The following is a 16,906-nucleotide window of genomic DNA, read 5'->3' on the forward strand; positions in this document are numbered from 1 at the left end:
ATACTGTTTTTAAAAAGAAGATTTCAAAAAGAGTTCTATTTTTGGAAAGGACAATATTTACCAGAAAGCCCTGAAGATATTAGAGCCTACTCATTTCTTTTCCAAACCGGTATCTCCATTTTTGGGTTATCATTTCTCTAGATCCAGTAATCGAAAGCACTTTCCTGAAGCCCTGGGAGGAGCTGCAGACGTGCCTCCACCTACCAGTGTCCTCCCGACAGCATTTCCCCAACTGTACCCTCCCCTTTGCCCGTCTTTCTGCCCACTCACCACCCCCGCCCCCACTCTTTCTCAGCAGCTTTACTAAACTACCAACATGGTCCTGCTTTAGTGCAATAGGAAGCAAGCACCCCAACAAAGGCGTCCAGCAGAACAAAACTCACTGTTTCACTCCTCAGCCTGAGTGCAGAGGAACAGTCAGAGCCGTAAAGACAGATGGAAGGGACAGGCAATAGCACAGACATTCCAGACATACCACTTTAGACCTAAATCCCATCACCTATGAGAGTATTTTTCAAAACAAAACCTATCACACCAAATATAAGAAAACCATCACTAGCAAATCAGATGAGCAATTATGTTCCAAATGTGATGGGTTTATTTTATTTTACTCTGATGCAAAACCAAGGATTCCACTACAGCACAGAGACCAATATATTAAAAGGTCATGAAAAAGTGGTGTGGGACATGCAGGACGTGATGTACAAACTGGAGGATTGGGTCATTTCCTTTGTAACATGACACTACATTGTCGCTGAGGAACACATTTAAAATAACACTGTGGAACTCAACTGAAATGTGGCACAAACATGACAACTTCCAGGCATGCCTTCAAGTACCTCCCTCAGGATGGACTTGCGATCTCTAGACTTCAGTGTGGGGAGGATTACAATTCTTTGGAAGAATAAAAAGTTCACTTTTGAAATTTCACAGAAGAATTTTAAGGCCAAAACATAGTGGGTTCTCTTCACCTCCAGGGACAAATCGGATGCTTTACTCAAAACCACATTAAGCTTCTAGCTCAAATCCCAACCCAACCTTGTGACCTCCTGCATTGAAGTTCTTTCCGTCGATTAAAGCTGATAGGGTCAGTTTGACTCCTAGGAAGAAGAAAACACCACAATCACTCGTAACAAGTATTACAATCAGCTTTTCATTTTCTAGAAACAATGAACATGGGTGGAATCAAGGGCATGGATTGCAGCTGGGTGTAAGAGTTACAAGCATTCAGGTACCACTAAGTCAACAGAGTTACCTATAATCATTTGATCTGCAATGAGCAAAGCACAATCACAGCAAACTTTATTTGGAATTCAGGGTTAAGAATAATGAATGACCAACCAAACTCACAAGCCACAGTGACCTGGTTAGAAATATAGAATTATTTTTTAAACAAAAGCACTTGATCTGCTTTACTTTGTATGAATAACCAATTGTTACACAATGGACTGAATCAACCTACAGTTGATTGTAAGTTTTATAGGTTATTTTCATCATTTTTCCATCATCTCCTACCCCACATCCAATGTTATTAATTCCTTTACTCACCTGGTCGAAGAGTCTGAGTATAACCCAGTCCAATCAGGCTGGCATTATTTACTTTAGCCTAAAAATTAGGAGATGAAATAGAAACAGTTAGAAAACAACCAACTTCATAATATGTAAGTCCAGTACAAGCACCATTTCATGCATCAGATTTCCAAAACTAAAGCACCTTGGGGTCAATCTAGAATTACTGGAACTGAAAATTTAATTAATAAAAATGTAAGTCTCTTCAGTTAATAGGACTGGGAGAGATAGTAGGGACTTTGAGAATGCATGCTTAAAGGCCTCAAACAAATTTTTTAAAACACTGTGCAGCCAGGTGTGCCTGGGTAGCTCAGGTGGTTAAAAGCATCCGACTCTTGTTCGGCTCAGGTCATGATCTCACAGTTTCCTGAGTTCGAGCCCCACATCGAGTCTGCACTGGCAACACGGAGCCTGCTTGGGATTCTCTCTCTCTCTCTCTCTCTGCCCCTCCTCCAAAATAAACATTCATAAATGGAGGCACCTATGACTTCCATTTTGATTGTTAGAATAGGAGAGCTTGTTTGGACAAATACAAATTTTCAGTGTACCACAACCAATTCCAAGTAAATTTCTGCTCCATACTTCAAAAAAAAAATTTTTTTTAATGTTTACTTATTTTTGAAAGAGAGAGAGAAACAGAGTGTGAGCAGGGAAGGGACAGAGAGAGGGAGACACAGAATCCTGAGGCAGGCTCCAGACTCTGAGCTATCAACACAGAGCCGGATGCGGAGCTCAAACTCATGAACCACGAGATCATGACCTGAGCCAAAGTTGGACATCTAACCAACTGAGCTACCCAGGCACCCCAATAAACTTTAAAAAAATAAATAAAACACTGTGCAGCCAAACACCCTGGTGTACTGAATTCTTCGAGATGCCAGTTTACAGTAGTTAGACATAAACTACTCTGACAGTAGTTAGAACATAAACTCTGGTGAGAGAAGATCTGGGTTCAAATCTTGACAATGCCTCTTACTGTGTGACTTTGGGCAAGTTACCTGACCTCTCCAAGTCTCAGTTCCCTCATCTATAAAATGGGCATGAAGATACTACTCACCACAAGAGTAGCTGGGAGGACTAAATGAGATACTACACATAAAGCCCTTAGTATAGTACCTGAAATTGAAGAGCTCAATTAGTGTCAGTATTAATAAGAATTACTAAGAGCCACAGGAATAGTAATCAAATCCCATGAATTTACAGATAGGAAAATTTTGAGGCCAAAGAGATAAAAATGACTTGAGAAGGTCAGACAACAGCCAAATACAGGAGGAACTAGGACTAGAACCCACATTCTAGGACGTGAGGTGTGATACTCTTTTCACTACACAATGAGCATCTCACTAAAGTTAATGGAGAACATGTGTACAACAACCATCTCACAACATTCATTTACAACTCAGATGAAACCCTAAGAGTAGATCCAATCTCATAGCACATTCTTACAGATAGAGAAGTTCTACAGTCCAGCTTGTATTTAGCAGCGATGCCAAAACGGGTATTGTTACTGCCAGCCGTCCAAGCAAGGTTTATTGATGTTTCAATCTTCTCATTAACCTTCTGGTAGATAGACCCTCCAAATTCAGTGCCGTCATTCCTATTTTCAAGATATAAGAAAAAGTCATAAATATCTAGCTAGTACCACTCTTATGACATGGAAAAAATTCTAAGACTATCTGGATAAGGATCTCACTTTGCAACTACCTATTTCAGCAAACTTCTAGTATAAATGACTACCAAACAAAACAAGGAACTAAATCCAGTTACGTAATTTATAACCATCTGATTAAAATGTAGTTAACATCTGATTCATTTATTCAGCTCCTCCATACGAATTTTTTAGACAAAATTCAATTATGAAGGCAGACGCCTCTAGTAAATATGATCTATAAGTCTTTGAGATGTTCAAAGAATTTAGAGACCTAAAAGTAGAGTTCAATAAGGATTCTGCAAAATAAATAACAAGAAGAAAGCCAATTTTTAACTTCATCTGAGACACAATCCTAGCATCAGAAAGCACCCCAAACACAATACCTAGGGTGTATTTCTCTAGAGAAGTGCCTACATTATTGCTTCAAAGCATCCCAGAACTTGGTCCCTACTTTCCATGGTTTTCCTGATAATACTGCTTCATCAATTTTAATGCCACTGTCCATACCATTGCTTCACTTTATTTCAGTGAACTGGAATATCTAGTGAAGGGCAATCTACACCACTTGAAAAACACCTAGCTTATCCTTTGCTTTTTCTTCCTGGAATAGTACAGTGCCCAGTAGGCCAAGACATTAAATACAATTTAAAAATTCAAATTCATTTAACCAACAGGATGCAGCCTACAGAATTGAATCCAGGATTGCTTTGAGGACTTCTGCTTCTTCTGAATGCAACAGGGGTGGCTGGGTTCTGACTGTGAGTACCTAAAACCTCCATAGAATTACTGGGGATGTTCCAGAATGCTCAGGTCAACTGAGTGGTTGCTCTTCATGATCCAAATAACAGATCTACTTCCAGATACTGACAAGCTAAGTAGGGCACTAGAGGAAGCAGAAGAGTCTCCAAAGGATCCCTTTTATCAGGAGGTGACCATGTCCTGGGCTCTCTCCAACCCAGTGGTTCTTGTATAGATTCTAGACCTTCCTAAAATTTGGGGTACAGGCTGAGAGGCCAGTTACTATCAGCAGCACAGCACAATGCACCAAGTGCCCTAACCTCTGGCAATGTTTTGCTGACTAGGAAAATTAGTACAGTGAGGCTGGATGTCCACCAAAGCACATTAAATGCAGGTACCTCATTTCTAACTTTCTCAGCATGTTAATGGCTACCATCTTTTTGGGCAACTGCACTAGTACTAAAGGAGGAGTGAATTATAAACACTCACACATGAGTGTGCAGCTGGAAGTCTGCGGCCTTGTAACCCAGAGCAAAATTATTCTGTGACAGTTTGGATTTGGCTGTGTCGAAACTCATCTGATAGCCAGCAAGCCAACCTTCAAAGGCTAACACAGCCCAGCCATAGATGGTTGGTCCAGAAAAATCTATATCAACATTGCTGCCGAGACTGAAACATTCCCGCTTATAGGAGGCCTTTAATTTTCCACTCTTCTTTCTGTAAACAGACAAATAAAAACAATACAATGAAAACAACATGAGTTTCTACTACTGTCTAGAAATCTTTAGAGTAAGAAAGATCCCCTCCTTCCCCCAATGTAAATATTATTTTGGTAGATGGTATACATATAGTAAAATTTCAAATGACTTAGCTCTACAAATATAATTTTGTTAGGATTTTAAATACATATACTATTTTTATCTATTCTTCACTGTAAGTACAAATGATGGGATATTTCATGATTAATTTCACAAAGGCATTAACAAAAGTCTAAAAAGGAATAAGATATTTCAGTACCGAATTAGTAATCTGAATACATATGTATTCATGAGAAGCCAAATCTCTTTAAATGTTTTTAAATGCCCAAATGCTATAAAACGTAACACCCGACACACTTAACTTCTCAAAAAGAAGTGTATTTTTTTTAAGGGTAGAGTGCTTTAGTAAACATATTTATTTTCCTTAAGGTGAGTGTTTTCTCCCTGGACAATAAATATCAGATGGATGGATGGAAGAGAAGTATACATTTTTGAAGGACAGTACCGAAAACAAGAAATTGGTTCTTTTTTAAAAAAAAAAAAAATTTTTTTTAACGTTTATTTATTATTGAAAGACAGAGAGACAGAGCGTGAGTGGGGAAGGGGCAGAGAGAGAAGGAGAGACACAGAATCTGAAGCAGGCTCCAGGCTCTGAGCTGTCAGCACAGAGCCTGACACGGGGCTCGAACTCACAAACTGCGAGATCATGACCTGAGCTGAAGTCAGACACTTAACCGACTGAGCCACCCAGGCGCCCCAAGAAATTGGTTCTTAATAATCCTGTTGTCTTCTAAGCAGGCTTCTTCTGAGAGTATTTATCTGGAAGATAACTGAACTGTGTGGCAGGAATGACACACATGCTGTCACAGCTGAGGAAAAATGTCATTCTGCCTTTATCTAGCAGCGGCCCATAGGAAACAACACCATGCCCATTTTTCAGATGAAGAAACGGGGGCAGAGAAGCTGGGGGATTTTTAAAGGCCAAGAAAGCACATCAGTAGCAGAACTACTGTTTATAGTGTTCCAACGCTGGGAGATTACAGTTATTCTTAGGAAATTAACTTCTCAGCAAAATACTACATCCATGAATCTTTAGAAGAGCTTAAGAAATATCTAGTCTCAGGGTGCCTGGTTGGCTCAATTGGTAAAGCATGTGATTCTTGGTCTTGGGGTTATGAGTCGGAGCCTCAGGTTTGGTGTAGAGATTACTTAATAAAATATTTTAGAAAAAAAAGAAAGAAAAGATCTAGTCTCAAGCCCGTGTATAGCCTAAATTTTTCCTACTATGTGCCTCCTTGGACCAGCTTTATATTTTTGTTCATCTGTTCAATTTTCATATCAAAACTTTACTTTGCTTCAAGGGAGTCCTCCTTTCTCTTTAGTACATACACAAGGTCTCTGGGGTTCCTAAAAGCAACCTCCTACGTTCTCCCTGCACCTAAACTTTTCATTGCAACTCCCTGTTCTAAAGCTCTCTATCTCTACAGACTACAAAAACAGAAAATGGGGTTTGGATAATTACCCTGTGTTCGGTACAAATATGGTATCAAGAGTCAGTTTCAACCCCTCAGCCAACTGAAAAATAAAGATTTAAAACGAACAATTAGTAATTTTCTATTCTTCTTTTGACCTAAGAAAACAAGTCTAAAGTTTTCTCTAACTTCCAAACAAAAAAAGTCATTAAAGAAAGCCAAATATTCAATTATTTAATAAATTACCTCTTTATTCTTCCCTGTCTCCTTCCCCTGTCCCCTTATTCCCAGGCTGCATCATGATTCTCTCACCAAAATACAGGTTTAAGTTGTAGGTCAAATCTATTACAGCCAATAACATTAATTGCAATAAAAAAAAAAATTCCAATACAACCAAATAATCTTGATACACTCTTAAAATTACTGTAATGAGATAACCTGACATTTAACAAGCCAACCTAAGTAATTTATTCAGCTATACATATATATTACTGATACATGATGATGTTCATATAGACATATCTCAAAAAATAGTGTCCTGTACAAAGCAAATATTTGTACGTGACAAATATCTGCTGATAAATTTTTCTCTTTAGAAACATTACAGAAGTTAGAAAGATTTTTCTACAGAGCCAATTTTGCAATGATTACAAAATAAAATCAAACAAAATCACTATAAATAGTCTAGTTTACCAGGAGAGGCTCAGTTATAAGTAGAACTGGTCAGAACCAAGATGTAATGTGATAATTATGTACTCACAAACAACGCTTCACTTTCTAGAAATGTAAAATATACCAGAGAAGGCCACATGCAGAGAAAAAAATATGGCTACTATATAGGTTATAAGATCTCATTCATGTTGTATTTGGGGTTTATAGATCATTTTATCTGCAAGATAAATTTAACCTAAAAGTAATTTCTAATGCTTTCTTTTACCTTATTCTCCAAAGAGATTTCTGTTCCAAGAGTGTTATCTGTGTTCCATTTCTGAGTGAAGGTAAGTCCATAGTTACAGACCTTATATTTGGTCTCTAGGTTGCCTGACGCTTTTCCTGTATCAGTGTAAGCATGACCAGAAGTAGAAAATTCCTGATAAGCAAGAAAAATAATTACTTTAAAAACAGCTCATCAAACAAAAAAATACTCATTTCAGAAAGTAGTGTTCAATGCATCGGAAACCAATATAGTTTACTTTCTATCACAACTTATTTCCTGCTTTCCTTCTTTCCTATTTCTAAAGTTTAACGAGTTTCAGATCTTTCCATTATTCCACCTCTCTTACTGATATTTCTTGTTCAATATACTCTCTTACTAAAATGGAAATCTTAAACTCTCTTTTTTAGAAGAGAAATATCTTGGGGCACCTGGATGGCTTAGTTGGTTAAGCATCTGACTCTTGGTTTTGGCTCAAGTCATAGTCTCAGGTTCTTAAGTTCAAGTCCCACATCAGGCTCTGTGCTGACAGCGTGGAGCCTGCTTGGGATTCTCTCTTGCCCTCTGTGCACCTCCCCTGTTCAAGTGCATGTGCCCCTGGTCTCTCTCAAAATAAATTTAAAAAATAATAAAAATAAAAGAGAAATATCTTTACTGAAAATAAATTCCTTTACCAAAAACACAAAAATATTAGATCTTGAACATTTTATTTTCATGACCTGAAAATGCTTATTCATTCTCTATCATATGTTTCAAACTATTAGTTAATTTTAACGTACTTAAAAATCCCCAAACACTAGGGGCACCTGGGTGGCTCAGTCGGTTGAGTGGCCGACTTTGGCTCAGGTCACGATCTCGCAGTCCGTGAGTTCGAGCCCCGTGTCGGGCTCTGTGCTGACAGCTTGGAGCCTGGAGCCTGTTTTGGATTCTGTGTCTCCCTCTCTCTGACCCTCCCCCGTTCATGCTCTGTCTCTGTCTCAAAAATGGATAAACGTTAAAAAAAAAAATTAAAAAAAAAAAAATCCCCAAACACTAGAAAGGACTACCCTATCCTCTTCAATAGAGTCAAAACTTCATTGCATCAAAATAATTGTTTTTAATTTTTACTGTGGTAAAATACACCTAATTTACCATTTTTAAGTGTGCAGTTCGGTGGCATTAAGTACATTCACACTGTTATGAAAACTTTATTGCTTTGGTCCACAAAGCTATCGTATCTGTAAGGGGCTCCTGGATGGCTCAGTCGGTTAAGTGTCCAACTTCAACTCAGGTCATGATCTCTTGGCTCAGGTCATGATCTCACAGTTTGTGAAATCGAGCCCCACATTGGGCTCTGTGCTGACAGCTCAGAGCCTGGAGCCTGCTTCAGATTCTGTGTCTCCCTCTCTCTCTGTCCCTCCCCTGCTCACGTTCTGTCGCTCTCAAAAATAGATAAACATTAAAAAAAAAATTTTTTTTTAACTATCTGTAAAACTTTCAGTATAAACAATTTCATTATTTGTAAGTATGTACCCATTTTTCACAACAAAATGTAATGTTATAACTTGTCCCTTTTTCTCCCTTCTCCTCATCTACCTTTTAAAGTGTTTTCTAGGGGCGCCTGGGTGGCGCAGTCGGTTAAGTGTCCGACTTCAGCCAGGTCACGATCTCGCGGTCTGTGAGTTCGAGCCCCGCATCAGGCTCTGGGCTGATGGCTCAGAGCCTGGAGCCTGTTTCCGATTCTGTGTCTCCCTCTCTCTCTGCCCCTCCCCTGTTCATGCTCTGTCTCTCTCTGTCCCAAAAATAAATAAACGTTGAGAAAAAAAAAATTAAAAAAAAAATAAAAATAAAGTGTTTTCTATCAAATAGTTACTATGAACATCTTGAAATATATCCTCCTCCCTCAGTAGGTGTCCTTTCAGTCATATGACAATGAGCAATAGGAAATAGATCTCCTTCTAAAAGGAAGCAAACAGTCAACACCTGTCACTGACAATCTATGAACTGTCGAGAAAAAAACCTTCTGATTGGCCCTGTTTTTAGAGCGCATTTCTGAAATACTGCCAACAGTAATGAAATGCTGCCAGCCCTGAGCAGTTCTGTTTCACTGCGTGCAATATGAATCCTCCCTTTACCAAATACCCTGCTCCCCACATCTAGTTCTACAGGCTGATGAGACAACTGGGAAACTATGATCTGTTTATCAACACCACGCAGGAAGTTTTCCAAGAGAGTATCATGCTGCACATTTTAGGGCAAGGTCTCAGTACAAAATGACAAAACACTAGTCATGTTTAGAAGTCTACACAATTATTTACTGTGACTGTTGCTTTTTTTCAGTAGATCCAGCTACCCAGTGTTTTCTTTTGTACATACACCTCTCATAAACTTGAAAGTATAGCAAATATAAACCTCAATTTTAGTGTTAGAAAAACTTCACACACAAACCTACGGTAAAAGTGTATTTAGTCTACATTTTTTCCCTATTTATCGTCATCATTTCTTACTTTGAAAGTCTCTCAAAAGTCTAAAATACCAGATGTACAAATCTCAAAGAAAAGGCCAGAATTTTTCTAAGTTAAAAAATTAGCATTGGCTCACAACTGCTTCAGTTTTTCTCTAATTTCATCATTAGAAGGAACAGTGCAAAATACATTTATAACATGCATTTAACGTCTACAGCTCTATAATAAATAAGCAACAAAACTACCATAAAAATGCTACTGTTAAATAGATGCCATATATTAAGTACAATCTGATATCTGATTGGAGCAATGGATGAAATTTATCCTAAATCAATACCAGAGACCAAAAGCAGTCATAAAAACAAGCACACAAATATGCTCTGTTTTTCTTACCATCTGAATGAACAGTCCCACACCACAGCAGCATGAAAGGGAGATAAAATTTTAGTCGATGATTTTTGCAACACAAACCTAACTTGAGCAAATTCTGAAACCCTATTCAAAGTGAGTATAATTTTTCCATTTTAACAGAATCATATAACTACATGCCCATCCTAGTAGGCAGTTGCATATATATTTATTTACCACTAGAAAACCCAGGAAAAAAATGATGGTGACAAACCAGGATTACATGGAGTATGAGACAAAGTATCATATGAATTCCACATGCCTCTAGCCCTTTTAACTAAATCATTCTATCCAGAAATAAAATCCGCACTGGTTTCAATAGGTAAATACTAAAAAGAGATGCTGCCAATGAGAAGACATCAGAGAATGAGGTGAATGTAAAGCTAATTCATTTGCCAGATTTACTGAATAAAAGTTCTGGTTAATAACACTTTGAAAATATGCCTATATCCTTTACTATATAAATAACTTCCAGTAAAAAAGACTTTATGAACATCAATAAATACAGTAGATTAATCCTCTATATGCATTTTATTTCTACATTTGTTTTGACTAATCATGAAGGGATAGAAGCTAAAGTTAATTTGTTTTTGTAAGAGGGCAATAAAACTTGCATAAACTCATTATAATGAAAGTATTTAGTAGCCATACACGTACTCATGAAAGTATAAAGATGTGATATATGTCCAAAATACATATATATTTTATGTCCTGAGAGTAAGATTCAGCATATTCTTATTATGGCAAACACAAAGGACCCCCCCCCCCCCAAAATTCAACCTGGATTGTCTATGGGCTACAGGGAAGATGCTCACTGAAATCTGAGAATATGACAAAACTGTAGGTAAGATAGCGTAGGACCAAATGTATGCTGATTCACACAACTAGACTAAACACTTTTAAACAGGTTCCTTTAGGTTAATTATGCTACATCTATTAAAAATATATTGGGGCGGGGGCAGGGTGGCTCAGTCAGTTAAGTGTCCAACTCTTGATTTCAGCTTAGGTCATGATTTCAAGTTCATGAGATCAAGCACTGTGTCAGGCTCTGCGGTGACAGCACGGAGCCTGCTTGGGATTCTCTCTCTCTGCCCCTACCCTGCTTGCGCTCTCCCACATTAAACAAATAAATGTTAAAAAATATATATATCTGTATCTATATCTATCTATCTATGTCTTGGGTACTTACCACTCCACTACAAGACTTGGTTCTCAGGTCTATTTTGACCATGCCAAATCCTAGACACACACAAAAACACATTAATGTATAAAATGTGACATTCGCTCCAGTTTTTACAACTTAGAAATTATGAAAATGGTCCTTCCATATGGAAAATACAAAGTATTCTCATTAGGTGAGAGTTCCATAAAAACAATTATAATGAACTAAGTATAATTTTTAAGCCCTCAAAGAATAAAAATTATCAAAAAGTGTTATGCTTATAAAAGTATAAACTTAAATAACTATACTAATTAATAAGAAAAATCAAATGTATAGAACGAAAATTAAAAATTTAAACATTAAATTTTAAAAACTAAAAATAAATGTCCATTTGGAATCAAAGAATGTTACTCCAAAGAAGTCAAAAGTTGTGTCTTCACACTCATGAAAATTAGGAGAAGGAAAAATGTAGTCCCCACTTTAATTGTCCCCAGGGCTAGCCAGGAGAGACATAAGTGTTACAGATTTATATTACTTCACCTTACAGCTAACATTAAATATGCATAATATATGTATGTGTATATGTATATAATAGCTTTTAATGCTTGTAAGGGACTCTACCTCTAAAGAGTCAAGTCTAATAACCTGTTGACAGTTATCCCCTTAAATCTTATAAAGTAGATTAATGTTAACCTTATCTTACTAGCACTATCTTGCATATAGTAAGCATTCAACACCAACCATTACCCAAAATTGGAAATTTACAGTAGCATTCTTACCGTATCCTTTGTTGAAGACATCCTTGGCGGCCTTTCCTAGGTCACAGTAAGTTGGTGTGTTACACATATCTTATAAAGAAAAATGAGGACAAAGGAATAAAAATAACCATTGAGTATTTATTCACCCACAGTCCTCGTATTTAGTCCTGTGAGAAGAGGTATACACTTTTCTCTTCCTTTGCATCATTAAGGCTTATACCCTAATGCAAGCAAAGTTAGGAGAAGGCATTCTGCTCCTTTACAAAGAACTTTTCAGAACACTGGAGAATAAAAGGGTTTTTTCGTGCAATTCACAGAGGTCATCTTTCTGACTGCATTTCAAAGAAAAGAAATTTCTCACAGGCTGAAGGAGATGCTGTGTTAAATTAGATTTTATAATATATGTATTATATTATATATATTTTATATATGACATATAAAATAAAGCCTAAGAGCTATATAAAGTGACAAGGTAAAATTGTTTTAAAGAACTGTAGGAATAGATGCATTAAAAATCTTCAAGGTGAACATTTTTGCCACTCTGAAATTCAGCTCTTAAAATAAGAATTACCACACTAATTGAAATGTATTCTTCTAGAATATGTCCTCTCTCAAAGCTTTTAAAAATAAAATTATATAGGGGCGCCTGGGTGGCTCAGTCGGTTAAGTGTTTGACTTTCGATTTCTGCTCAGGTCATGATCTCGTGATTGGTAGGATCCAGCACCATTTCGGGCTCCGCACTGAGCATGGAGCCTGCTTGGGATTTTCTTTCCGTCTCTCTCTGCCTCTCTTTTCCTCTCTCAAAATAAATAAATAAACGTTAAAAAAAGGTAACAAAATTGTAACAACAACAACAAAAATATATAATCTTACCCGTTAACTAGACACGGGATAAATTTCACCTGCAATAATTCTGCTTAACAAAAACTGGTGTATGCTCTGAAGTTAAAGTCTTCAAAAATCTTTCCCCTTGGCTGATTTTTTCATCTTGGCTGCTCGGTATTCCTCAGCTTTTCTATTGCCAACATGGCCCTCACATTAAAGTTCTCAGAAGCGCTATCAACACGGATAAGCATACCACTCCTTTGCCCTCTTTATATAATGGGAACTCTTTTCCTGCAGCAGCCTCAACAACTATGTGTAACCACTTGTAGAACCATCTCATCTCAAGCAGTCCCATTAGCCCAATTAATAGGCCCAAAAAATCCAGAGCACCAGCTAGCCCATGCAATTACTAACTATGCCTGAACTAGCAACACATTCAAACTAATAGTTATTTATATTTATCCTGGCTCTTAATCTGCCCTCCTGCTAAGTTTCTGCCTATACCATATCTGAACACAATATACACATGATGCACTTTTTAATTGTGAATTCATTTAAAATTTGTTCCTTAACCTAAACCTGTCAAATATGAAGATAATATACGTTAAGAAGGAAGAGTACAATATAAAAAATATGTATGTGTGTGTGTGTGTGTGTGTGTATAGAGAGAGAGAGAGAGAGAGAGAGAGAGAGAGGGAGAGAGGGAGAGAGGGAGAGAGAGAGAGGGAGGGAGAGAGAGAGAGAGGGAGGGAGAGAGAGAGAGAGGGAGGGAGAGAGAGAAAGAGGGAGGGAGAGAGAGAGAGAGGGAGGGAGAGAGAGAGAGAGGGAGAGAGAAAGGGAGAGAGAGAGGAAGAGAGAGAGGGAGAGAGAGAGGGAGAGAGAGAGGGAGAGAGAGAGGAAGAGAGAGAGGGAGGGAGAGCGGGAGAGAGGGAGGGAGAGAGGGAGGGAGAGGGGGAGAGAGAGAGGGAGAGAGGGAGGGAGAGGGGGAGAGAGAGAGGGAGAGAGGGAGGGAGAGGGGGAGAGAGGGAGAGAGAGAGGGAGAGAGAGGGAGAGAGAGAGTACATACAGTAAAGGGGAAAGAGTCAGTATAAATATACTGACTCATACCATAATAAAACTTTGTTCTAAACCACAGGGTTTCAGAGTCCACTTCCAGGGCAATTATTTTTACAGTTCAATTCCTTGCATTTAAATGATTGATCCTAGACCAACTGCAATTTGATATTACTCTTTATTATTTCAGTCGATGCTGGTATCTGTTGGAATTTTTCCGGAGGTCTAAATTTGGGGAGGTAAGTATAGAAACGCAGACACTATATATTCAAACAGAAATGTTAAGGCTCTACAGTCTGGATTTTCATCTCCTGACAAGAGAAAAGGTACACTTAAATGTTTAGAAACATCCATCTAATTACAGCCTTTTAGAATTTTGCTTTACTGCCAGACACTTTGCAAGGAGTGTAGCCGGTTTAGTTTACTAACTGATCTCAATTCTGCCTAGTTCAAGCTTACTTTTTCAGGCCTATGATTCTGATGGGCAATGCACTGCTGGTATGATCAAGCAAAAAATCGATAAGATACAGAGACTTCACGATACTCGGGAGTAAAGCTATCATTACATATTTCTATTGGCTCTACAAAATGCGCTGGTCGTTTGTTGGCATGCACAACGCACGGGTTTGCTTTAGATGCGGGGGGGGCGTTAATTAGGTAATACTGCTTTACACAATTACTAATTTGACAGTAAAGAGCCCCTTTTGTTCCTCGTTTCGCCTTTTTCAGTTGCACGTATGGCATCCTCTCTGGCGGTAAGGAGTGTGAGAGCTCCCCTGATACTGGACAATTCCAGAGAGGAAGCTGGGGACGGGGTTGGGGGATGGGGTTGGGGGTCGAAGATCCAACTTCCCTAGAAACCAACCTCCTTTCTGGCCTGACGCCTGGAAAGAAATGTCCTGTGGGCCCACCAGGCGTTGACAGGGTCGCGGCTCGGCGTTCCGAGCGCCACTCCCCACGCCGGGGCTGCGGCTCCATCACCTGAGGCGGCCAGGGGAGCAAGATCCTCTCTGCCCTCCGCGGCCCAACCGGGCCCGCACCCCATTAGGCTCCTCTCTCCCTTCCGAGCCCTCAGTTAGGCCCGCCTCTCACCGGGTCCCCAGCTCTGTGGCGGGCCACCACCCACCCCCGCCAGGCCTCGCTCCGCCGCCGGCTGCCCGGCCCACAGCGTCTACTCTCCTCACCTCCAACCAGAGGACCTGTCTCCGCTCCGCCAGGGCAACGCTGAAGGTCTTCTTCAAACCAACGCCGTCCGCGCCTGCGCGGCCTCACACTCCCCGCGGCGCCTGCGCGCCCCTAGCCGCCCCCACCCGCACGGCGTTTGCGCCGTAGTGTCGCGCCGGGTCGCGCGCCGGGGGTCTGAGTGCGGAGAGGAACAGCTGGGACAAACCCAACTGTCTGGCTCCGTGTGCGCGCGTGCGCGGGACGGCCCGGCGCGCAGGTGGCAGGGGCGGGAGTTGATGTAGGCGAAGACGCTTTGGGGACCGCACCTTTGTGCCTGAAGGGGCTCTCTCTCGCGAGAACGCCCGGAAGTTACTAGTTACTGTTGCTATGGGAGGGGCCGCGGGGAAGGCGGGCGGAGCTGACCCGGGATGCTACTGAGGGATGCTGTGGCCGGGCACGTCAGACCGTTTCATTGAGATGCGAACAGATCTTTATGGGAATTTTGTCTCCGACTGACTAAAATTCAAAAATATGACCCTTAAGCTCTCTCAACTTAAGAGTGAGAAAACATGGGTCCCCAGGGGGGGACGTAATTTATTCAAGATCACACAGGTAGGGGTAGATTATAATTCAAAGGGGGAGAGGAGGTGGAGGAGAGAAAACCCTTCTTTAAAGAAGAATACCAACTAATAAATATAGAAGAAAATATAGAAAAAGAAAATCACCACTCTTGGAACCACCCAATTTCAGGCAAAAAATTATCAATAAGTGCTAGACATTTGAAGATCGTCACAGTTCCAAAGTGTCAGCCCTCAGATTCCTTACTAAAAAAGGGTACTTTCACATCAAAGAAGTCACCCAAGTGATTAAACTTAGCATCACCAGGGATGATACAGACTGACGTCATATGCCCCCTACATGATGCACAGAAGACACTAAGGTAATATTCTTGCTAAAGGTGTGTCTCTATTCTTGCGGAAACAATCAGACAAATCCAGTTGAGGGCCTTTCTGCAAAACACCGCTGGGTCCCTTCTAAAATGTAAATTTCATGAGCACCTGGGTGGCTCAGTCCCTCCAGTCGCCCACTCTTGATTTCGGCTCAGGTCAGGATCCCAGGGTCGTGGGATGGAGATTCAAGTCCCGCTCTGCCTGAGCGTGCAGCCTGCTTAAGATTCTCTCTCTGTCTCTCTGTCTCTTTCTCTCCCTCTGCCTTTCTCCCTTGCTCATGCATGCATGTGCTCTCTACAAAGGGGGAAAAAAAGAGAAACTTCTGATGACAAACTGCCCTTTATTTAAATAAAAATTTTAAAAATGTAAATTTCATGAAAGATTAAGAAAAAGATTGGTGAATTGCTCTAGATTAAAAGAGACAAAAGAAAGATATGACACTACAAGCAATGTAGTCCTAAATTGGACCCTGCATCCAAACAACAACAACAACAAAAACACAAGAAACTGTTAGTGAGAAACATTATTGGCACAACTGAGAAAATTTGACTATTATATCAGTATTGCAACATTGTATAATTTTCTGATGTTGATAATTGTATTTTGGTTATGCAGAAATGGCTTTGTTTTTAGGAGATATATATATGGTAAAGTATTTAGGAATGAAATGGCATGTGATTTCAACTAACTCTCAAATGGTTAAGAAAAAAAAGACCAGAAGTAAATGTCCATAGCGTTAATAATTGGTAAATCTAGGTAGAAGACATATGGGTGTTCATTGCATTATTCTTAAAACTTTCCTGTAAGTTTTACATTGTTCAAAATAAAAGGTTGGAGAGAAAACACACCCACAAAGTCATCGATGTTCAGTCCACCATACCAAGTTGCTGCTTAATATTATTATTTACCTGCTATGTGTAAGGCATTTCAGGCTAATAAGAGATCAGTAGATAAATGCTCCCAAAGGACTCATAATGTAGGACTTAGACAAATACCTGCCAAATGAGGCAGAGTTGATA

General features: G+C 39.6%; 1 protein-coding gene across 1 annotated transcript; it reads right to left on the reverse strand.

Annotated features, from left to right (window-relative positions):
- Positions 1-575: 575 nt before the first annotated feature.
- Positions 576-15,237, reverse strand: VDAC3 (voltage dependent anion channel 3). The gene is made up of 9 exons (XM_027071483.2): positions 14,958-15,237; positions 11,916-11,984; positions 11,164-11,213; positions 7,126-7,278; positions 6,239-6,291; positions 4,448-4,675; positions 3,016-3,166; positions 1,549-1,606; positions 576-1,100 (listed from the first exon to the last, which is right to left on the reverse strand). Exons 2-9 carry the CDS (start codon positions 11,980-11,982, stop codon positions 1,009-1,011), a joined length of 852 nt encoding a protein of 283 aa, XP_026927284.1. The 5' UTR covers positions 11,983-11,984; positions 14,958-15,237; the 3' UTR covers positions 576-1,008.
- Positions 15,238-16,906: the final 1,669 nt, after the last annotated feature.

Source organism: Acinonyx jubatus, chromosome B1 (assembly GCF_027475565.1).
Source record: "Acinonyx jubatus isolate Ajub_Pintada_27869175 chromosome B1, VMU_Ajub_asm_v1.0, whole genome shotgun sequence".
Lineage (NCBI taxonomy): Eukaryota > Metazoa > Chordata > Mammalia > Carnivora > Felidae > Acinonyx > Acinonyx jubatus.

Excerpts from the sequence above, each read along its gene's own strand:
- VDAC3 (XM_027071483.2), bottom strand. The coding sequence starts at position 11,982 with ATGTGTAACACACCAACTTACTGTGACCTAGGAAAGGCCGCCAAGGAT. Across the intron at positions 7,279-11,163 it reads CCAAGTCTTGTAGTGGAGTG|GAATTTTCTACTTCTGGTCA; the intron begins GTAAGTACCCAA and ends CTTGCTTATCAG. Across the intron at positions 6,292-7,125 it reads AAATCTCTTTGGAGAATAAG|TTGGCTGAGGGGTTGAAACT; the intron begins GTAAAAGAAAGC and ends TTTATTTTTCAG.